This window comes from Lolium rigidum, chromosome 3, assembly GCF_022539505.1.
Source record: "Lolium rigidum isolate FL_2022 chromosome 3, APGP_CSIRO_Lrig_0.1, whole genome shotgun sequence".
In the NCBI taxonomy this organism is placed as follows: Eukaryota; Viridiplantae; Streptophyta; class Magnoliopsida; order Poales; family Poaceae; genus Lolium; species Lolium rigidum.
In genome coordinates this window covers 113,040,159-113,064,139 of record NC_061510.1, presented here as the reverse complement: position 1 = coordinate 113,064,139, position 23,981 = coordinate 113,040,159, and the positions used below count along the sequence as shown (strand labels likewise).

Sequence of the window (23,981 nt, the reverse complement as noted above, 5' to 3'; positions counted from 1 at the left end):
TAACACGTAAGCATAACTTTGATAATCAACATAACAAGTATTCTCTATTCATCGGATCCCAACAAACGCAACATATAGAATTACATATAGATGATCTTGATCATGATAGGCAGCTCACAAGATCCGACAATGATAGCACAATGGGGAGAAGACAACCATCTAGCTACTGCTATGGACCCATAGTCCAGGGGTAGACTACTCACTCATCACTCCGGAGGCGACCATGGCGGTGTAGAGTCCTCCGGGAGATGATTCCCCTCTCCGGCGGGGTGCGGAGAGCGATCTCCGGGATCCCCCGAGATGGGATCGGCGGCGACGGCGTCTCGGTAATGTTTTCCGTATCGTGGCTCTCGGTGCCGGGGGTTTCGTCACGGAGGCTTTAAGTAGGCGGAAGGGCAAGTCGAGAGGGGGCACGGGGGCCCCGGATGACAGGGCGGCGCGTCCAAGGGGGCGCGCCGCCCTAGGGTTTGGCTCCCCGTGGCCCCACTTCGTTTCGTCTTCGGACTTCGGAAGCTTCGTGAGAAAATAGGCCTCTGGGCTTTTATTTCGTCCAATTCCGAGAATATTTCTTTACTAGGATTTCGAAACCAAAAACAGCAGAAAACGAGCAAGCGGCACTTCGGCATCTTGTTAATAGGTTAGTTCCAGAAAATGCACGAATATGACATAAAGTGTGCATAAAACATGTAGATAACATCAATAATGTGGCATGGAACACAAGAAATTATCGATACGTTGGAGACGTATCAATAGCCCAAAAGAGGAACACCCCAAGGTACAAAAACTAGCATATGTGCATGTTTCTATGTACATATATATGACCCTAGGTTTGTGGATAAAAACATTCATATAGGCCGCTTACTATTAATATACATAATTACGTTTCTGTTGATTCTCTTGGTTTAGGTATATATATGGCTAGGCATCACTACTAATTCAGAAAAATGTAAACCCTTCAAGTGAAGTCATTTTAAGTGACCTAACAACTAAAATTCAAACATGCATGACCTGTATTTGGAGGTTTTCCCAAAACTTCTTACGAGAACGAGTTACTTCATGCCAAAAGATGCATGTATTTCGACTTGAATGAGCTAGCTAATGGCTTTAAGCATCAACATGTATTATGGAGCTTACCTTATAACTTTCGCATGTGTTTGGCTGTTGACCTGTAATGTTTGTGGTTGGTTGTCTAATCTACTTGGCACAATCACATTGCAAATGAAACTGTTCTTTTTCTTTTTAATTGTTATTATGACTTATGTGTTATAACCAGGCAAGAATATGCAAGTTTGGTTCTCTGACCGATGTATATGTACATACAACTTTTGTTCACATAATAACACTTACATGAGAAAAGAGTAGCTTTCTCTGTTGGACAAACACCAAACCACAAAAGGGTAACAACACAATATCCAAACTAGGTACAACACCTGTTGAGCATACATGACTTTTGGCGTAAAATCACCTTAACCAACACTAGCAGCATCTTGTTCTTTGGAAGGCGCTATGCTTATCAGTCTAATCCCAATACACCACCTACTTCAGGTGGCACGATGATGTCAGGTGCAGGCTCACCAGCACCAACTCCAGCTGGATCAGTCTCCATTGAAGGTACGCCAGTGCTGCAGTAGACACCATTAGAAATGGATGGAACAAATGGATGGAACGCAATACATGACCAACCAATTAGAATAAACAGATCTAGCGGAAAACAATGACTAGTATAAGAAATAGATCTAGATCAAAAAAATGCAACTGATCGATTACAGCAAGCAAACGAAATTATATGGGGGTTGACTACACTCTTCCAGTGATAATTAGTCCGACAATTTCCCAGCCCTGAAGATAACATGCATACCTGTCGATCGACCAGTTGACCGCCGCCGGTGCTTCAAGAGAAGGCTGGCGCAGCCAGTGGTGCACGGCTGGCTTGGCTGAAAGAGGCCTAGATAAGCTTTGTTGCGCGGCCTAGCTAGTTGAATGCCAGTGCATCTACAGAAGAGCACGGCGACGAAGGAGACATGGGCGATTTTTCACATGAATTTATGCAATTTTTGGGGAGCTTATTACATCCTTTTTTAGTCCCTCTCCCAGGTCTTTTGTTTCGATTCCGGAGGAGCTACACCCAGATTAGTTTTTTTGTTGTTGTTGAGGGGAACACACCCAGATCAGGTGGGCCGGGCACCCCAGCAAACTGAATTGTTCTATTGAGCCCATTAAAAATAGACCTATCGCGGTCATCTTGGCCCACCCTACTTGATGTCAGCCAAAACCTTCCGAATTTAATTTTAGAGCCCATCATATCAAAGATTTGCCCACTGTATATGTACATAGAGGCTGAAATATGGGACCTATCAAAGTCGGCAGGAGATCGAAAGAAAAATCCAAGTAGGTAGAAATCAGGTGCCAAAAAATAATCCAAGATAGTAAAGGTTTATTGTACATAGAGGATGACATGTAGGACCCATCTGCCAGCATCATCCTCAACGTTAACAAGGCTGCAGGGGATCGAAAGAAAAAAAGAAAATTAGCCAGATCTCCAGGGCCAAAAATAAATCCAAGAAAGGAAACATTTATTGAACAAAGATACTGACACGTGGGACCCATCTTACTGCGGCGGCCTCAATATTTATCGCTCAGAGAGGATGACATGTGGGACCCATGAGCCAGCAGCGTCATCAACATTTCAAAGCCGACAGGAGATCAAAAGAAAAAAAAGGCAAGTAGCCCGAAATTAGTGGTTAAAAATAAATCCAAGAAAGAAAACATTCATACTTCAGAGAGGCTGACACATGAGACCTATTTGTAGCAGCATCCTCAGCGTTAACAAGGCGGCAGGGGATAGAAAGAAAAGGTCAATTTGGTCGAAATCAAGGGGGGCAAAAATAATCCAGGAAAGAAAACGTATATTGTACAGGGAGGATGACATATGGATCCCATTTTGCAGGAGCGGCTTCAACGTTTCAAACGCGGCAGGGGATCGAAATAAAAAGGCAAGTAGCTCGAAATCAGGGTTTAAAAATAAATCCAAGAAAGGAAAAGGTCTATCGTTTAGAGAGGCTGACATGTGGGACCCAAAAGCCAGCAGCTTACTCAACGTTTCCAAGGCGGCAGGGGAACAAAAGAAAAAGGAAATAGTCAAAAATCAGAGGGTGAAAAAATCCAAGAAAAGAAACTTTAATTGTACATAGATGATGACATGCGGGTCCCATGAGCCAGCAGCTTCCTCAACGTTCAAGAGGCGGCATGCGATCGAAAAGGCAAGTGAACAAATATCAGGAGCCAAAAATAATCCAAGAAAAGAAACTTTTATTGTACATAGAGGATGACATGCGGGTCCCATTTCGCAGCAGCGGTCTCAATGTTTCCAAGGTGGCACAGGATCGAAAGAAAAAGGCAAGTGACAAAATATCAGGTGCCAAAAATAATTCCAAGAAAGAAAGGTTTATTGTTCATTGAGGATGACATGCGGGTCCCATTTTGCAGCAGCGGTCTCAACATTTCAAATGCGGCGTGAGATCAAAATAAAAAGAAAATAGCTAGAAATTATGGGGTCAAAAAAACTCCAAGAAAAGAAAGTTGATTGTACATAGAGGATGACTTGCGGGTCCCATGAGTCAGCAGCTTACTCAACGTTTCCAAGGCGGCAGGGGATCAAAAGAAAAAGGAAATAGCCAAAAAGTAGAGGGTGAAAAAATCGAAGAAAAGAAACTTTTATAGTACATAGAGGATGACATGCGGGTCCCATGAGCCAGCAGGTTCCTCAATGTTTCAAAGGCGGCAGGAGATCGAAAGAAAAAAGGCAAGTGTCGAAATAGCAGGAGCCAAAAATAATTCAAGAAAATAAACTTAATTATACATAGAGGATGACATGCGGGTCCATTTTGCAGCAGCGGTCTCAACGTTTCAAATGCGGCTTAAGATCAAAAGATATAGAAAGTAGCCAAAAATTAGGGGGTCAAAAAAACTCCATGAAAAGAAAGTTGATTGTACATAGATGATGACATGTGGGTCCCATGAGTCAGCAGCTTACTCAACATTTCCAAGGCGGCAGAGAATCAAAAGAAAAAGGAAATAGCAAAAAATCAGATGGTGAATTTTTTTTTTCAAGAAAAGCAACTTTTATAGTTCGTGTTGCTGCATTGCTATAGCAAGCTCAAAACGAGCGAGAAGTGGCGGTTGGCGCGTATTTCCTTGTCGCCGGGCGGTTGGCGCTCTTTCTACCACCGGTTTAGCGCCTCTTTTAATCACGATTTTTTACCGCAACTTCTCACGTACATAATAACAATGTTTATGTATTTCCGAAATAAAAAATTGTATTTTAAAATTTCAAATTTTAAAATATGCTAATTCTCTAGAGTAATATATAATATAATATGATTAATCTACCCATCGTACTCAAGCGACCATGTGGTTCGTTGGTTCTACGCGCCCGCATGTACCCAGCAAGTCTCAAGGTCAAATCGCTATCCTGCGCCAATTTCCGTTTTAGTTATTTCCTACGCGCCTGACATGTGGAGCCCGCTGGACAGGCTGGTTACTCCGTATTGACTTCATAAGGAAATATATATAGTAAGGATGTTTCTACAAATTTTCTGGCTGTAATTTTTTGAAACCAGACAACAGATTCAAGGAATAGATATAGTAAGGGTGTTTCTGCAAAATTTTCGGCTGTATTTTTGCAAAACCAGACAGCAGACCGGTTTGTGACCTAGCATGCACACTGAAGTTAAGTTATGTGACTCATTTACACATTTTGCAACTTTAGTCACATGCGGGACAAGTTGTGTGACCCTCAGTGCCATTTGCTCTCTAAATTATGTTTAATTTGCACTCCCGGTCTGTAATATGATCGCGTCAAGTACTTTGATCGCGACGACCTCGGCGGAAACAATCCCTTTGAATGTGAACATTTGAATTTATGGTAGGATGGTTATGAGGGACACGACTGACTAGACAGCGACGTCCCCTAAACATTGCATGAAGAAACAGCGTCCCCCAAATGACTCGATACGGCCCGTTTTACTGACCTCGAATGGAAGGGTCTTGTGAGCGCGAACAGTCGCCCTCGTCGCGTAACTCCGCCACCAACGACTGGGTTGTATTTGTGATTTCCTTGAAGGCTATTCATTACTTGTGGGTTGTGGCGTTTTTTTTGTTTATTCGAGTTAGCTGATCTGCACTACTCAGTGAAGTGCTTCTGGAAAGGAGGTTTTCAACATAAACCTAACTGGGTCTGGGTTACTTGCATAGCATTTAGAATTTAGAAACAATATTCAGTTCCATGGATGACATTAACTCTAAAGATTAAAAAAAACTCTAAAGATTAAAAAAAAAACTCGTTAAGCCAAGTCAATGCCTGTGCATTTCGGCACGTAACGTACCATAGGATGCTATATCTATACTTGACCACTTGGGCAGCAATGCCACACTGAAACTATGGAGCGTTTCCCGCCTTCAATGCCCATAGCCTTCGTCCTCCTCCTTCTAGCAGCTCGGGTACATTACGCTGAGGCGAACCCTGGCCGCCGGCACCCGATCCGCTCCATCTTCAGCTTTGGCAATTCGTACACCGACACGGGAAACTACGGGAAGCTTGCCGCGCCGGTGCTTCCTGTCATTCCTTTCAGCAACTTACCCTACGGAGAGACCTTCTTTGGCCGCCCCACCGGCCGAGCCTCCAACGGACGTCTCATCCTCGATTTCATCGGTATGTTCTAGTTTTTTCATCTATGTTACGGAAGAAGCCATCTTATTAATTAGCATGTGTTGTTTCCCGTGCCATTGATTGATTGATCAACTTGGCAGCCGATGAGTTTGGGCTCCCTTTCATCCCGCCGATCCTCGGCGAGGAGCGTAACTTCACCCACGGAGCGAACTTCGGCGTCATCGCCGCCACGGCGCTGGATCTAGGCTTCTTCCTCGAGAAGAACATCACCACCGTGCCCCCTCTCAACAGTTCACTGAACGTGCAGCTCGAGTGGTTCCGGAAGCTCAAGCCCACATTGTGCTCAACGCCCCAAGGTAGTATACTAGCTAGGACCCCCCTTGGTTACGTTATGTGATGCTTGTGATGATGGGTCTCGGTATACACAACGATTTCGTCCACGAGTGAATTTATTTTCATTATCCGATGTGATGTGGTGATGAGTTCCCAATTCTCAGAAGGATTTCGTCCATGAATTCTGTCTTCAGGCTGCAGAGACTACTTCCGGAGATCTCTCTTCTTCATGGGAGAGATTGGCGGGAACGACTATAACTTCATGAGGGCCGCTGGGAAAACCAACGAGCAGGTCGCGTTATACGTGCCGAAAGTAGTACAGACCATCACAGCAGGCGTCGAGGTAACTAACTTTTGCTTGCTGCTTGATTACTTGTGTTGCGATGGATTGTTGGTTAGAGCTCGATCAGGGGATTGAGCCGATGTGAATGGTGTGTAAAATCCTCGTGAAAAATCACTAGAGGTGTCATCTAACCTCTAGTGATCCTTCCCCGCCGGTCAACGTCTTTTACTTGCTCAATCGACGTTTTATGTACTTTCCCAAAACAATTCAAAAGAAAAAAAGGAGGAAATATTCTCTCTGCTTTCTTGTTTTGCAGGCAGTAGTCGAGGCGGGAGCCAGGTACGTGGTGGTGCCGGGGATACTGCCGACGGGTTGCATTCCGATCGTGCTGACGCTGTTCGCGAGCCCGAACAGGAGCGACTACGACGCCCGGACCGGGTGCCTGCGGGAGGACAACGCGGTGGCGCGCTACCACAACTCGGCGCTGCTGGAGGCCGTGCGTCGGCTCCGGTGCAAGTACCCCGCCGTCAAGATCGTCTACGCCGACTACTACGAGCCGGTCATGGCGTTCCTCAAGAAACCAACCGCATTCGGTACGCGAATTATGTTTCGTTTCCCTCAAAGAATTGAAATGGTTAGAGTGGACAACCCGACTGAGTTTCTGGCCCTCCTGCGCGCACAATTCCATGACTAATTAAGACCACAAGTCCAGGATGGCTTGTCTGATCAAGCTATATACGTGATCAGCCGGCCGGTCGACCATAGCTTTCTGAAAAGTAAACGTATCTCGTATTTTACTATACTCTTACCAGATGTCACAGATTGCAAAAGATAATGTCAGGTCAACGGTTCGCACATTTTCATACATATCTTACATGTCAGCCTGCTAGACCTGTCAATTACCCATAATGTTTTTTAGATGAATCATTTCCCATAAAAAATTTAGATGAAACATTTCCCACAAACTAAATAACCTTAGGGCATTCATTTGTTCTGTTAGGGGTTGCTAATCCTAGACCGAATTAACGTGGCAGGGTTCAGCGCCACCACATCGGGGCTCCGCGTGTGCTGCGGAGCAGGAGGGCCGTACAACTACAATGCGACCGCCCCATGCGGGTTGCCTGGCGCCACCGCATGCCCGGACCCTGCCACACACATCAATTGGGACGGCATCCACCTCACCGAGGCGGCTTACAAGCATATCGCTACCGGTTGGCTCCGCGGCCCGTATGCACACCCACCTATTTTCGATGCCGTGCATCCGTAGCACCGTACATCATTCAGGAATGTTTATTCTTGTATGAACAATATTATCACAACCGTTTACAACGATGCAATTTGTATTGAACTGCTACTCTGAATATAATGTAAACAATCGGGAAAGAGAAGGCCATGGACACTAAAATTTCTTGGCTTGCAAGATTTTGTTTTTTTCTGGAAAGAGAATACTCATATGTACAGATGGAGCCCTGCGCTCAAGAGCTATTGCCAATAAGGCTCTCCCACGGTTCCATCCCCTATAAAAATGAAGTTTATAATTGACACACAAGCATTGAAATTGTCTAATTAGCCATCTTTTTTTTTTGAGAAACACAATACAAACATAGACGTTCACATACACACCCCTATGAACACACACATGCACACCCTACCCCTATGAGCACCTCCGGAAGACTGAGACGGCGGATTGGATTTTGAAATTGACGAACCTGTATTTTTATATAAGCATATGATTATATTGTTAAGAATTAATAAAAATGAATTATGAAAAATTTAGACAAAGATAATGCATGAAAGATACACATATATTAGCTATAGCATATATGTACGGCTACGTAAATTATCTGTAGGATGCAGAAAAAAAAACTTCTCCGTAGGATATGCACCATTTGACCAGTTCTTGTTGAGATTATTTGCTGAAATAACAGCATGCTCGTTCTACCATTAGCAGCTTTGCTTCTAAGCTGGGGATTATTATGCCAAAAAACCTGGTTAGCAAGCATTGAAATTGTCTAATTAGCCATCTTTTTTTTTTGAGAAACACAATACAAACATAGACGTTCACATACACACCCCTATGAACACACACATGCACACCCTACCCCTATGAGCACCTCCGGAAGACTGAGACGGCGGATTGGATTTTGAAATTGACGAACCTGTATTTTTATATAAGCATATGATTATATTGTTAAGAATTAATAAAAATGAATTATGAAAAATTTAGACAAAGATAATGCATGAAAGATACACATATATTAGCTATAGCATATATGTACGGCTACGTAAATTATCTGTAGGATGCAGAAAAAAAAACTTCTCCGTAGGATATGCACCATTTGACCAGTTCTTGTTGAGATTATTTGCTGAAATAACAGCATGCTCGTTCTACCATTAGCAGCTTTGCTTCTAAGCTGGGGATTATTATGCCAAAAAACCTGGTTAGCAAGCATTGAAATTGTCTAATTAGCCATCTTTTTTTTTTGAGAAACACAATACAAACATAGACGTTCACATACACACCCCTATGAACACACACATGCACACCCTACCCCTATGAGCACCTCCGGAAGACTGAGACGGCGGATTGGATTTTGAAATTGACGAACCTGTATTTTTATATAAGCATATGATTATATTGTTAAGAATTAATAAAAATGAATTATGAAAAATTTAGACAAAGATAATGCATGAAAGATACACATATATTAGCTATAGCATATATGTACGGCTACGTAAATTATCTGTAGGATGCAGAAAAAAAAACTTCTCCGTAGGATATGCACCATTTGACCAGTTCTTGTTGAGATTATTTGCTGAAATAACAGCATGCTCGTTCTACCATTAGCAGCTTTGCTTCTAAGCTGGGGATTATTATGCCAAAAAACCTGGTTAGCAAGCATTGAAATTGTCTAATTAGCCATCTTTTTTTTTTGAGAAACACAATACAAACATAGACGTTCACATACACACCCCTATGAACACACACATGCACACCCTACCCCTATGAGCACCTCCGGAAGACTGAGACGGCGGATTGGATTTTGAAATTGACGAACCTGTATTTTTATATAAGCATATGATTATATTGTTAAGAATTAATAAAAATGAATTATGAAAAATTTAGACAAAGATAATGCATGAAAGATACACATATATTAGCTATAGCATATATGTACGGCTACGTAAATTATCTGTAGGATGCAGAAAAAAAAAACTTCTCCGTAGGATATGCACCATTTGACCAGTTCTTGTTGAGATTATTTGCTGAAATAACAGCATGCTCGTTCTACCATTAGCAGCTTTGCTTCTAAGCTGGGGATTATTATGCCAAAAAACCTGGTTAGCAAGCATTGAAATTGTCTAATTAGCCATCTTTTTTTTTTGAGAAACACAATACAAACATAGACGTTCACATACACACCCCTATGAACACACACATGCACACCCTACCCCTATGAGCACCTCCGGAAGACTGAGACGGCGGATTGGATTTTGAAATTGACGAACCTGTATTTTTATATAAGCATATGATTATATTGTTAAGAATTAATAAAAATGAATTATGAAAAATTTAGACAAAGATAATGCATGAAAGATACACATATATTAGCTATAGCATATATGTACGGCTACGTAAATTATCTGTAGGATGCAGAAAAAAAAAACTTCTCCGTAGGATATGCACCATTTGACCAGTTCTTGTTGAGATTATTTGCTGAAATAACAGCATGCTCGTTCTACCATTAGCAGCTTTGCTTCTAAGCTGGGGATTATTATGCCAAAAAACCTGGTTAGCAAGCATTGAAATTGTCTAATTAGCCATCTTTTTTTTTTGAGAAACACAATACAAACATAGACGTTCACATACACACCCCTATGAACACACACATGCACACCCTACCCCTATGAGCACCTCCGGAAGACCGAGACGGCGGATTGGATTTTGAAATTGACGAACCTGTATTTTTATATAAGCATATGATTATATTGTTAAGAATTAATAAAAATGAATTATGAAAAATTTAGACAAAGATAATGCATGAAAGATACACATATATTAGCTATAGCATATATGTACGGCTACGTAAATTATCTGTAGGATGCAGAAAAAAAAACTTCTCCGTAGGATATGCACCATTTGACCAGTTCTTGTTGAGATTATTTGCTGAAATAACAGCATGCTCGTTCTACCATTAGCAGCTTTGCTTCTAAGCTGGGGATTATTATGCCAAAAAACCTGGTTAGCAAGCATTGAAATTGTCTAATTAGCCATCTTTTTTTTTTGAGAAACACAATACAAACATAGACGTTCACATACACACCCCTATGAACACACACATGCACACCCTACCCCTATGAGCACCTCCGGAAGACTGAGACGGCGGATTGGATTTTGAAATTGACGAACCTGTATTTTTATATAAGCATATGATTATATTGTTAAGAATTAATAAAAATGAATTATGAAAAATTTAGACAAAGATAATGCATGAAAGATACACATATATTAGCTATAGCATATATGTACGGCTACGTAAATTATCTGTAGGATGCAGAAAAAAAAACTTCTCCGTAGGATATGCACCATTTGACCAGTTCTTGTTGAGATTATTTGCTGAAATAACAGCATGCTCGTTCTACCATTAGCAGCTTTGCTTCTAAGCTGGGGATTATTATGCCAAAAAACCTGGTTAGGAAACAACATGCACCAGCCGGGAATCGAACCCGGGTCTGTACCGTGGCAGGGTACTATTCTACCACTAGACCACTGGTGCTTCCATGTCAAATTTTCTCTACTACTGGCTCTACAATGGTTAGTTTGTTGGACCTCCAACATCGCAGCTATCTGAGCGACCTACACTTGCGTATTTGAAGAGGAGTTATTTTGTGGTACCCCCAAGTGAATAGTAGCCCACCAATTTCGTCCATCTAATGGCCAAAATAATTTCATACTCCTCTCCAAGACGTGACCACTATGATACATACCTCTGTCATTTTTCGCAACAAACAAGAAAAAGGCCGTATCCAGGCCCCGGCCCAGTAGATGCCCCAGCCCATGTCCAATTGTTGGGTAGCGCTGGAGGGGAGGGATCACCCTAACCCTTGTTCTTCCACGAGCTTGCTGGGTGGGATGCCGCCGACGATCACTGGCTAGGTGGGATGCCGCCGACGATCACTGGCTAGGTGGGATGCAGCCGAAGATCTCCACCGCGGCCCCTACCGCCGGCATGCTTAGCGAGATCTCCACCTCCCCCCTCCCCCGCCTCCTTCCCACCACTTACATGTCCCGGCCGCGCGCCCTTGCCTCACAGCCGATCCAAGATCCCCGGCGTCGGTCCTTCCTGGTGCTCCTCTTGGCCCTGCGGCGGCGCCTGGTGCATGTGCTGCGGCACGCCGCTACACACCGGGGAGGAGGGGTTCCCTGGCTACGTCGAGCCCGCCACCTACGACCTGGTAAGCAACTAAGCATCCATCCATTTTAGTAGGTTCTTTTCGATTTGTGGTTGTCCTCTACGACCATAGCATCAAGGGTTAGGGTTGGTACCATTATTAGCTTCAGATTTATTACAGAATTGTAGTTTGCAACACAAACTTCTTTCTTAGAGCGTTTTGCTTACATATTATTGAACTGTTATGCTTGGTGCCGTTGTAATTTGTCTGTACTCAGTAATGACATTGTTCAATCATTTGGCATATCCTGAATTGAAATGAACTTGTAGCTGAGTGAGCATCCTTGTCAACACTATTAATAAGGGATCACTAGTTGTGCTTAGTATGTAAATTTCTTGCTCGAGTGTGGCACTTCACAACCGTTGCTTTTAACAATACTAGTAAATGTGCACGTGCACGTGTAATCTTAAAAGGCATCAGCGAAGAACATAAATGTGAAGGATCCCAGAGCTATTTCATTGGATATTTAGTCATCAAATAAGTACACACACGCTCGTGTACGCAATACTGTTGGTTGTTCCATAAAATTTAAGTTAATATCAATTTTCAAATATAAAATCATGAAATTACCTTGATGATTTGCCTCCATGGTTTATATGAAACAGAGAACTATAGGTAAACAAGGAGGTCAATAGTTGTAATTTACCTTGGTGATGGGATATCTGAACAGATCATTGTAACCGTTAAATGCTGCAAGTAGATGAGGTTTGCTCCTCGTGTCGGGAACCAGGGCGGCTGCGTCCTCGCGCGAGCACGGCGACGTGTGGCAGTTAGGAAAACGGGTTTGGATGAGTGGGGATGGTAGTGGGGCGATGTGGTCTGCGGGACGTCTAACAATGGTTTACTGCCGATGTGGATCGTTGGATATCTAAGTTAGATGGTCAAGATCCGCTGGATCCGCAATTCTGGCTCTTTTTATACTAGTGCTGATGTGGTGTGTGCATTTTTATGGATCTAATTTGCTTTTATGTATATTGTTAGTATACTTGTTTTACTTTTTGTTTGAAGTAGCTCAAATTATTTGATTTCTGATGTTCTCCTGCAGGGAAAATAAATAATTATGTATGTATGGGGATTCAAAATCTGTTCGTAGTATCATGTTGATTGAGCTAAAAAACTAATTGAAGCAAATCTCCTTTTCCGCAAGTAACTTGTCTTTCCAACTCTCAAGGCATCACGCTTGCGGACTTTAATTAACCAAAGGCCTGGAATTAATAATCTAATAGTGTTACATTTTGTGAGTTCCTGCTTGATGTTATATTTAATCTCCCATTACTCGGTGAATGTGCAAGTTCGTGATTCCTTGAGAACATATGCAGGTTGAACTGGCAGCATATATTAACTTTGTAAGAACCCTTGGCTAAATCCAGATATCAATACTTTATTCATTGATCATACTTGCTCTCCTCCAAATGGAGCAGTACATCACCTATGTCTGCAGCGTTGGCAGCTGTTCCAAAGGCTGGTGCCGCGTACCCACCACTCAGTGGGTCATCTTGTATGTTTCTACAAATAATTTCTTGTTTATGCCTGATTTATCAGTGCTTTGTTTTTACATCCAGTATGTTCATCCATGCAGCCATTTCAGCCTCCTCCTGCTGGTCCATGTTTAGCTGGTTGGGTGACAAATGATGATGTTTCATCATCTATTCAGTCTGCTGGTGTGGCCGCATTATCGATGTCTGTTCCGCCAAATCAAGGTATAGCCTAAACAGGTGCCTTTCTGTTGAAATACATGGAGCGGCTCGGTTTACACATCTTTGCACCAAAATTGACATGGCGCGGCAAGATCAATGACACAGGTCCTGGTCTTCATGGCGAGGCATGATTGGAGTTTGCTATGAACAACTTATCTTTGGTGTATAATTCAGTTTGTAATGTTTGGTACGGAGTAATATATATGTTTAATCCAGTTTGGTACTAGTGATTAATCCAATTTGTCATGGTTTGAAATAGAGAACTGGCAGCTAAGTTTGTTATCTCATTTGATTTATTTTGTATTGTCATTGTGCCTGGGAATATGTAAATTAAATTTGGAGTTCAGTAAGGTGGACTATTCTGAAGTTCCAGTTGAGCCAAATTCTGAAGTTGGACCAAATACTAGAAATCGCTATCAATTTTGACAGCATATAAGCACAACCACTCCAAATAATCGAAATATATTGTTTGAAAGCAAATAAAAAAAGAAAGCTATTTTCACAGCACCATATGTGAAACAAAATCACGGTTGACAGCACTCCAAATGTCATGTTTGACAGCAAATAAGTACCAAGTACAATAAGCTAAATAAGAAAATTTTGTTGCAAGTACATTCAGTTTCAGCAACAAATGGATCATGTAATAACATAGAAAAACTGCTACCAGCTAAGTACTCATTACATCTCCGTTGCTCTTTACTTGTGCCAGATAGATAGCCAATGCATAACCAGTGATCAAGAATCCCACGAGAAGCAGCATCCATACAGTCAAAGTACCTGGATAAAAAGGGGTGAATATATGCATTAAAGTTGGAATATGCGAAAAATAATGCAAGGCATGAACTAGTACATTAACTAGAAATTAATCATGTTATTAAGAGGAGGTAGTAGACTGCTTCATAGAAAATTATATAAAGAAGACAGTAGATGAACTAGTAAAATACATCAAGTACAAAATCGTCCGCGTTGCCAGGACAAGTGACACTAATAACTGTTTTGTTGTTTTATTATATCACTTACTGGATCAAGTTCTAGGTCCAAAGTACAGCTGAACACCTTCCATGGAATGCAGTTAAGTTGCCATCCTAGTCAGATAGGATAAATAGTTGTTTTACTATCATTTGGCCATTCCTCACTGTCATAGTTTCATTCTACAAGCTAGTATTTTTTTTCTGGGGAAGTCCATCACTCTTCACCAAAAATGTGAGTCACCTTGTTTAGAAAGAAACTCAGATAAAATAAAAGGCACCAAGATACTTTTGCACATCCTTTGTTAGTTACTATGATTGTAGACTGCTTCCTAGAAAATTATATGAAGGAGATAGTTGGTTGCTTTAAACTTCGAAAAAGAGCATGTGTGCTTAAGATACATTGGTGTGCATTCTACATGACAAATGTCGACTGCAAGTCCGCAACATTGTACACTACTTCTGGACGAGTTTCTTCTTGAAACAACTTTCAGATGGTTTCTCTAGAGAAACCTTTTAGACATTTTAGACGTACACAAATAATTCTACTGCTTCAAAAAAATTCAACTACGAACATACTCATAGCTGATGAATTTGGCTACCAATTGGACTAATCTTTCAGATTAGGTTAGCTGCTGGTTCTCCGAGGCACTTGGTCTTCCACGACAGAGGAGACCAGCCGGGGCGGTTCGCCGGTGGTCACAGCGGCTCAACACGCAGTTCAGTCTTAGGGGAATTTAGGATGCATGTCAAGACTTGCGTACCTGACCCATCTACCACCTCCAAGACGGCAGCAACGGAGGAATATGGCGGCGACGCAGAACGGGGCCGAGCTAATGGCGGCGTGCCGCCGATCTGGTCGCTGGTGGATGTGGCAGTGGATTTGGCGGCGGCGATGGCGACCCTGCTCGATGTAGCGGCGGCGTCTCTGATCAATGTCTTGGTGGCGTCCCTGCTCGATTTGTCGTCGGCGGCAGCGGCGCTCGCGTCTACACGGAGTCGTGGCAGCTGAGTTGATGCGGCGGCGGCCGCGTCTCTTGCTTCTGGAGGCCGGGACCTTGGGCAATCGCAGAGGGTGGGCTGGGCCGAACGATTGTTTTTTCATTATCTGCTTCTTGCTGGACTGTCGGGCCTAATTTAGCTCGTTTAATCCTGACCATTGCCTCAAATCATACCTCTCTTTTTTAAGGAGTGGTAAACGGTACTGTAAAACAAGCCTTGAAGAGACCGTGTGGATACGTCATTACGTCACAGCAAGATTAGCCAACAAAATATGAACATGCGAGAGTCTCAGTTTGCGATGGTCGTCTCGACGGCTTTGTGTCTTATCATACTGAACCTTGGACACCTTTTACAAGTCCAAAGTTCTTGCACGGTTGGCAATACAAAATCGGGTGGTAGCGAATTTACGTTCGCATGGTCAGACTATTGCTTAGGGAATGTATGGTTACTACTTACTAGCATACTCCCCACCGCAGCCCTTCGGAGAAATTTAGGCTATCAGGTAGCATGCGTGTGCGACTGACTCTCTATCGCATGTTCCTCAAAGCGATAGAGTTTGCGCCGCATGTTTCTACACGTGCCAAAGAAAAAGCACGCAACTGGGAAGAGGGAGATGGAGTGTCGCAATTCTCTTCACCACCGGCACATTCATAGCGCTACCACGATCTTTGACATCAGGAAGACATAGACGGATACCTCCACTCCCTCCATTGGCACATGTATCGACACACCATCATTTCAACAATCGTTCGCACATGCTTCATCAACTCGTCGCCAATAGCGGTAAGCCCCCAACTTAGCTTATGAAGCATTTAAGACCCTAGATATGTAATTAGGATGTTAGTTTTGGGTTTGATTTGCATTTGTTTGGTTGTGCTTGTATAAGCTTGTTCATTCTTTCTGAAGCATGCATAGTTTACAGATCTATCTCTGGTTTGTTCAAGTTGGCGGTACTTTATTATCTAAAGTTTCATCTGCTCACGATTTTGAGGAAGTTTTGTGCTTAGGGTTTGACCTTCCCCCCATTTAGGGGTTGGGGTTTGGGTTGGGGTTAGTGTTTATTTTTTTTGCCTTGCATGTATGAGCTTGATGATTGATTGGGCCAATTAATGATTAAGTTACGATGTATGTGTGGAAGAGCCCAGTGGGTTGCATGAACTGCATGCCCGTTATGAATGGTCTTTGCACGAACATTGCACATATGAAGCACTACCTCACTCTGTTTTGACATTGGTGCATTGGTGATGATTAAATTGTGTCACAATTTAGTTCAAGGAGTCGTCTATTGTACCTAGTGCAATGCAGAAGTACATTGTTTCTACATGATCCCAACGCATCAGGATCATCTCTTGAATTGCACATATTGTGTGCACTCTGTTTTTCGACAAGGGACACTTTATTACTTAAACGGTTTAATCATTACATCCGGCTTCTGCATAATTAAGATACACACAAGCCACTCAGGACCAAAATTATTAACCAAAAAAACGTGGAAAAGCGCAATACAAGTAAACATCACAACAACTGCACAACCGCCTATGGGATAGCGGGCAAATCCGTTGACTACGCTACCATCCATGTTGGATAAAAATATCCATAGTCATGTCCTCTAACCGTGGAGACACCTTCATAAATATGTCATGTTTCTCCACACAATGTAGACATGATCATAAATGGAGCGTAGCTAAGCACTCATAGACAACCTGGATAAGAGAAAAAAATCATCATTAAAACCTTGTCATTTATACATAAACATATTGACCAAATAACGGCAAGTGCTGCACGCGCCAGTACATCTTCCGGTAAAGGTAGGGTGGGAAGCCGTCGGTGGCGACGGCCATGGCTGTGAACTCCCCGCGCTGGCGCTGGACGATCTCGGTCTGCTGGTAGGCGTCGGACGGGTCGAACGGCCGTGGCTTCACGTCTTTGATGCAACGAGAGAAGCAGCATGGGATCATGTCCTCCTCCCCGGAGCACGTCCTGAGTAGACCCTTGCGTTTGCCCGTGGCGACGACGGCGTAGTAGCGGTTGGAGGTGATGGGCTGGTCGGTGATGGGCACGAACACGACGGAATCGGTGTAGGTTCTTCTTCTCTCACCTTGGCGCTCCGTGTAGTTGAGCGTTGCAGGGATTCGTAGCATAGAAAACAAAAAAATCCTACCGCGAGAACGCAATTCAAGCCAAGATGCAATCTAGAAGACGGGAGCAACGAGGGGATGAACGAGACTAACCCTTGAAGATTTCCAAAGCCTACAAGAGGAGGCTCTCGTTGCTGCGGTAGACGATCACTTGCCGCTTTCAAAAGCGCATAGAAGATCTTGACGGTGCCACAATCGGGCAGCACCTCCGTACTCGGTCACACGTTCGGTGTTGATGAAGACGACGTCCTTCTCCCCGTTCCAGCGGGCAGCGGAAGTAGTATATCCTCCTCGGAATCCCGGCAGCACGACGGCGTGGTGGCGGTGGTGGTGGAGAACTCCTGCAGGGCTTCGCCTATGCGCTGCGGGAGTTTGTATGTGGAGGAGGGGAGGCTAGGGTTTGGGAGAGGGGGCTATGGGCGCCGGCCTCAAGGGGGCAGGGGTGGTGCGGCCAAGCCATGGGCTGCCCCTCTCCATCTCCTCCTCATTATATAGGTGGAACCCCAAGGGTTTGCCCAAAATCTTCGAATAAGACCCCAACAGAAAAACTGCCTTATGGACGAAACCTAGAGGGACAGGGACTCTCCCCTTCCCTCTTTTCTTGGCCGGCCAAGGAGGTGGAATCCACCATGGACTCCACCCTCCCACTTGGTTGGCTGGTTAGGTTTTGTGGAGTCCCTCCGGGACTCCTCCTTCCATAGTGATTTATTCCGGATAATTCTAGAAACCACCTTCCATAAATTCACCGGATCATTTCCAAACTTGGAAAGTGACTTCCTATATATGAATCTTATTCTCCGGACCATTCCGAAACTCCTCGTGATGTCCTGGATCCCATCCGATACTCCGAACAAAACTTCGAACTCCATTCCATATTCCATATCTACTTAAACGACATCAAACCTTAAGTGTGTCACCCTACGGTTAGCGAACTATGTAGACATGGTTGAGACCTCTCTCCGACCAATAACCAATAGCGGGATCTGGAGATCCATAATGGCTCCCACATATTCAACGATGACTTTAGTGATCGACTGAACCATTTACATATGATACCGATTCCCTTTGTCATGCGATATTTTACTTGTCCGAGGTTTGATCATCGGTATCTCTATACCTCGTTCAACCTCGTCTCATGACAAGTACTCTTTACTCGTACCGTGGTATGTGGTCTCTTATGAACCATTCATATGCTTGCAAGCTATTAGACGACATTCCACCGAGAGGGCCCGGAGTATATCTATCCGTCATCGGGATGGACAAATCCCACTTGTTGATCCATATGCCTCAACTCATACTTTCCGGATACTTAATCCCACCTTTATAACCACCCATTTACGCGAGTGGCGTTTGATGTAATCAAAGTACCTTTCCGGTATAAGTGATTTACATGATCTCATGGTCGAAAGGACTAGGTAACTATGTATCGAAAGCTTATAGCAAATAACTTAATGACGTGATCTTATGCTACGCTTAATTGGGTGTGTCCATTACATCATTCATATAATGACATAACCTTGTTATTAATAACATCCAATGTTCATGATCACGAAACCATGATCATCTATTAACAACAAGCTAGTTATACAAGAGGCTTACTAGAGACTCCTTGTTGTTCACATATCACACATGTATCAATGTTTCGGTTAATACAATTATAGCATGGTATGTAAACATTATCATAAACACAAAGATATATTATAATAACCATTTTATTATTGCCTCTTGGGCATATCTCCAACAGTCTCCCACTTGCACTAGAGTCAATAATCTAGTTTACATATGTAAAGATATAACACCTTGGCCTTCGGTGCTTTATCATGTTTTGCTCACGGGAGAAGTTTTAGTCAACGGATCTGACATGCTCAGAAACGTATGTATTTTGCAATTCATTTGCGTCTCAACGCATCACTCATTTTCTAAATGAGTCGGCATTAAATATGTTTGGTCTTCTGGTGGAACCTTAATTCCGCGGTCTGAAATATGTCACTAATATTGTCATACACAATATAGCTTCAAAGTTCTGACACTATCGGAACTACACCAAGTTCTCAAAGAACCTCTTGACTTAACATCCTCAGTCATTTTCAAAACAATGACATACTCTGCCTTCGTTTGTAGAATCCATCACAATATTTAGAACTCTTCTAAATCTAGCATAGACAACTTCTAGCTCATTGTGCTACCTTTTAAAACAACACTTAGTCTAATTTGAGATTGAAATTTTATTTTTATATGTGACAAAACAAATATCGGTGCAACACCTTACAGCGATTTGTTTGTCATTTCTCCATACAAAACTATATATATATATATATATATATATATATATCCTTGGTTCTTCTTAAGTACTCCAGAATATTCTTATTGTTTTTCAATGATCATCACATGAATCATTCTGGTACATGCTCATAACACTTTTAGAGCACATGACATCTGATTGTGTACATATTATTCGTGATCTATAATCACTCATGTGTTTTTACTCATTGAGTGTCAGATACACTCAAGTCTTGTCAAACCTTCACATGACAAGAACATTTTCTTAATATTTCTATATTGAACTACTTCAATATCCATTCTATGTACTTTGACTTAAACTTATTATGTGTTTCAATCTATCTTCATAGATCTTGACACTAAATTTGTTTCAGTCCATATCCTTTCATTGAAGTTTAATTCTCAATGAAAACCTTTTTAATCAATTATATAATTACAATATTTATAATCAACGATATGTCATCTACATAAAGTATTACAAATATGTCTCAACGCTCCCACTTAATTTCTTGCAAATGCAAGCCTCTTCGTCGTCTCTGATGAAATCATAACTCTTTTTGATCATTTCATCCGGTGAAGATTCCAACTCCGCGATACTTACTTCATCAATTGAAGTTCGTATACCTATCTAGTATCCCACGGACTAGCAAAACTCTTGGTTGTATCTTGTATACACCTTTAATACACACTTCTGTTAAGTAATGTATTTTGCCATCCTACTATCATATCTCATAAAAGAAATATGTAGCGATTACTAGAATAATCCACATAGACTATAAGCATCGCTACGGAAGATCTAATCTTATCGTAGTCAATTCTTTGAACTTTGTCGTAAACTACTTTTCGACAAGTCGAGCTTCTTCAAGGATATTCCATCCAAGTCCATCAATTTTATAGATCCATTTACTTTCAAAAAGTATTCATCTATCTTGGATTTCATGGCGTACAACCATTTTAACGGAGTCAGAGCCCATCATAACTTCTTTGTTTGTAGTTGGTTTATCATTGTTCAAAATCAATCCTTTATCCACAAATCATTTATTTGATCACAAAGTAAACCATACCTACAAGGTTCAATGTGTACTTTGATCTCCATGGCTAAAACACTTAGTCATGAGAGCCATGATTGTCGTGGCCGCTTCCGGAACCAATTCCGATCTTTGCGCTACTCTGATCATTATGCTCAGGTTCATAAACCTTTATCAAGTTCTATTGTCCTCCCACTCAAATACTTCCTAGAAAACAATTTCTTGGAAATAAGCAAGTAACATTAACAAACACTTTTGTCTTTTACTTCATAGTGAAAAGAATTCCCAATCAATTCTTTGGGATAACCAACAACGACACTCATCCGATTTTGGTTGTAAACTTTTAACCAAAATTTAAATAAAGGACTATTATGGTTTATACCCATGCCATAACTTGTATGGTGTCATTTCAACTGATCATGATGATGCTCTATTTAGTGTAAAAGCGGTAGTCTCTAAAGCATAATTCACAAAAATATAATGGCATCAATATTTTATCTCATCATTGACCCAACAAGGTTTGGATACATCTCTCGGATACTCCATCATCACTATGATACTCCAAGAAACGTGAGTTGTAGAACAATTTCATAACTCTCTTAGATGTTCGCTAAAACTCGTAATTCAAATATTTCCACCATGATCCAATCATAGATATTTGACTTTTCTATTACGATGATTTCCACTTCATGCTGAATTTTATTTGAATCCATTCAAATGTTTCAAACTTCTTCCTTATCGAATATATCCACATTTATATATTCAATTCATTGTTGGAAGTTTTCATGAAGTAGAAGAATCTCCCGCACACAACTATGCCTAGTGAACCACATATATCATCATGTATATTTCCACTAAGTTAGTTGCCCATTCAACTCTTGGCCTATGAACGGTATTTTAGTCATTCTCTTTTAGAAAAGATTTGCAAGCGCCAAACAATTCAAAAATCAAATGACTCCAAAAATCCATTTGCATGGAGTTCCTTCATGCGTTCCTTTCTAACATGACCTAAATGGCGGTTCCACAAATAAGTGGAATTCAAATCATTTGCCTTATGGCATTTTAGCGTCGATATTATGTGTGTGTGTTTCACCATTAAGATTTATAATAACTTATCCATCGTACATGGAGTAATGTCATAATTTGAACAACTCATTGTTTTCATTTGACCAGAGCAAAATAACAATTATTAAGTTCTTTATTATAAATTCTAAGGGCTAGGTAGAATGCCAACGACAAACATGATAACACTTTATTATGTTCGAGACGTGCATTATTACCATATTCTTTATTAGTCAATTAGGCCACCATATTCTTGTATTACGTTGTATTGTATGACATCTCATACCAACCAATCTGGTACGAATACCCAAGAATTTTATTATGTGACCAAAACAAAGAATATATCCATAACATGTATATCATTTATATACATCTGAGCTAGACCTTCTAGTCTTTTCTTTCTTTCTGCCAAAATATATTTTGTAGTTTCTCTTTTAGCTTTCCTCATTCTCAGAAAACACTTCACCTTCAATAACTTCTAGGTTTGTTGGTCAAACACCAATAACCTTGAGGTTCTTACTTTGAAGTTGATCATCATATGACAAGTGTTTAAGATTTCACTATTAGTAACTTTGTAATATGATGAACAATTTCACTCATAATTTTATCCATCATATCATGACGACTTTTCTGAGACCATGTCTGTACATGCTAGGCTCGTAAAGTTTAACCTCAGTATTCGCATGTGCAAATCTGGCTAGCACCCGTTGTATGCACACGTAGAATCTATACCTTAGTATTCGAAACGACGAGTCTTTAGCAACGGTGCATACTAAGGACAATTGCTTCATGGATATGCGAATATCGTTAGTGCCCCAATAGTTGGAGGATTGGGATGCCTTGCGTCTTCAACCTTCGTACATTCCCATAAAACTTATGAGTTTATGTAGTCTCACCAAATTATATTCTATCATCTTGCAATAAGGTCTTAGATATCACATATATCTCATACCTTGATTATTTCTGAAAACTAAAATTTTCAGCTCCTTACTTTTCAAACAGATTTGAACTTCAAGTTTCAAGGAGACAAGATAACTTTAGGTACTAATTGAAACCACAACTTTTTGAATCAACAATGTGAGGTTTACTAAGAGTTTGCAATAGGACTTAATCATTTTTGATTCTTTAACAATACGGTACCAGTCCGTAAATTTTCTTGTCAGACTTTAACAGTATTTCTATCTCAATTACAAGACTAGCGCATGGTAGAAAACGGATGCCAATACTACAAAATTAATTCAAAATACTACTCAGACTATGTTTATGATAATTAGTTCATGTTTCAATCTAATTACTAATGAACTCCCACTTAATACTGATGGAGATATGCCCAAGAGGCAATAATAAAAGTGGTTATTATATATCTTATGTTTATGATAAATGTTTATATACCATGCTATAATTGTATTAACCGAAACATTGATACATGTGTGATATGTAAACAACAAAGAGTCCCTAGTATGCCTCTTAACTAGCTTGTTGATTAATGGATGATTAGTTTCATAATCATGAACATTGGATGTTATTAATAACAAGGTTATATCATTTTATGAATGATGTAATGGATACACCCATATTAAGCGTAGCATAAGATCTCGTCATTAAGTTATTTGCTATAAGCTTTCGATACATAGTTACCTAGTCCTTATGACCATGAGATCATGTAAATCACTTATACCGGAAAGGTACTTTGATTACACCAAACGCCACTTGCGTAAATGGGTGGTTATAAAGGTGGGATTAAGTATCCGGAAAGTATGAGTTGAGGCATATGGATCAACGAGTGGGATTTGTCCATCCCGATGACGGATAGATATACTCTGGGCCCTCTCGGTGGAATGTCGTCTAATGTCTTGCAAGCATATGAATAAGTTCATAAGAGACCACATACCACGGTACGAGTAAAGAGTACTTGTCGGGAGACGAGGTTGAACAAGGTATAGAGTGATACCGAAGATCAAACCTCGGACAAGTAAAATATCGCGAGACAAAGGGAATTGGTATTATATGTGAATGGTTCATTCGATCACTAAAGTCATCGTTGAATATGTGGGAGCCATTATGGATC

General features: G+C 41.3%; 2 protein-coding genes and 1 non-coding gene across 5 annotated transcripts; 2 read left to right on the top strand and 1 right to left on the bottom strand.

Moving 5' to 3' along the window:
- Nucleotides 1–5,439: 5,439 nt before the first annotated feature.
- On the top strand, nucleotides 5,440–7,583 carry LOC124695365 (GDSL esterase/lipase At5g45910-like). The gene is made up of 5 exons (XM_047228220.1): nucleotides 5,440–5,710; nucleotides 5,809–6,024; nucleotides 6,196–6,344; nucleotides 6,601–6,877; nucleotides 7,319–7,583. The coding sequence occupies exons 1-5, from the start codon at nucleotides 5,440–5,442 to the stop codon at nucleotides 7,549–7,551; spliced, it is 1,146 nt and encodes a 381-aa protein (XP_047084176.1). The 3' UTR covers nucleotides 7,552–7,583.
- A 3,408-nt stretch (nucleotides 7,584–10,991) lies between these two features.
- On the bottom strand, nucleotides 10,992–11,062 carry TRNAG-GCC. The gene has a single exon. It is a non-coding gene; the product is annotated as a tRNA-Gly (tRNA).
- Nucleotides 11,063–11,410: 348 nt separating this feature from the next.
- LOC124698019 lies at nucleotides 11,411–13,583 on the top strand. 3 transcript variants are annotated; one of them, XR_007000865.1, is made up of 3 exons: nucleotides 11,411–11,741; nucleotides 13,058–13,236; nucleotides 13,318–13,583. XR_007000865.1 is itself a non-coding variant. In XM_047230542.1 (3 exons), the coding sequence occupies exons 1-3, from the start codon at nucleotides 11,477–11,479 to the stop codon at nucleotides 13,447–13,449; spliced, it is 474 nt and encodes a 157-aa protein (XP_047086498.1). In that variant the 5' UTR covers nucleotides 11,411–11,476; the 3' UTR covers nucleotides 13,450–13,583. The 3 variants fall into 3 exon arrangements, 2 of the variants coding, with proteins under 2 accessions (XP_047086498.1, XP_047086499.1); XM_047230542.1 differs by having other exon boundaries at nucleotides 13,160–13,236; XM_047230543.1 differs by having other exon boundaries at nucleotides 13,109–13,236.
- Nucleotides 13,584–23,981: the final 10,398 nt, after the last annotated feature.

What these genes read in the sequence shown, in the direction of transcription:
- LOC124695365 (XM_047228220.1), top strand. Translation starts at nt 5,440, where the DNA reads ATGGAGCGTTTCCCGCCTTCAATGCCCATAGCCTTCGTCCTCCTCCTT. An exon ending in TCTCATCCTCGATTTCATCG is followed by an intron (nt 5,711 to 5,808) that starts GTATGTTCTAGT and finishes TCAACTTGGCAG; the next exon opens with CCGATGAGTTTGGGCTCCCT. An exon ending in ATTGTGCTCAACGCCCCAAG is followed by an intron (nt 6,025 to 6,195) that starts GTAGTATACTAG and finishes TTCTGTCTTCAG; the next exon opens with GCTGCAGAGACTACTTCCGG.
- LOC124698019 (XM_047230542.1), top strand. Translation starts at nt 11,477, where the DNA reads ATGCAGCCGAAGATCTCCACCGCGGCCCCTACCGCCGGCATGCTTAGC. An exon ending in AGCCCGCCACCTACGACCTG is followed by an intron (nt 11,742 to 13,159) that starts GTAAGCAACTAA and finishes CAAATGGAGCAG; the next exon opens with TACATCACCTATGTCTGCAG. An exon ending in ACCACTCAGTGGGTCATCTT is followed by an intron (nt 13,237 to 13,317) that starts GTATGTTTCTAC and finishes TCATCCATGCAG; the next exon opens with CCATTTCAGCCTCCTCCTGC.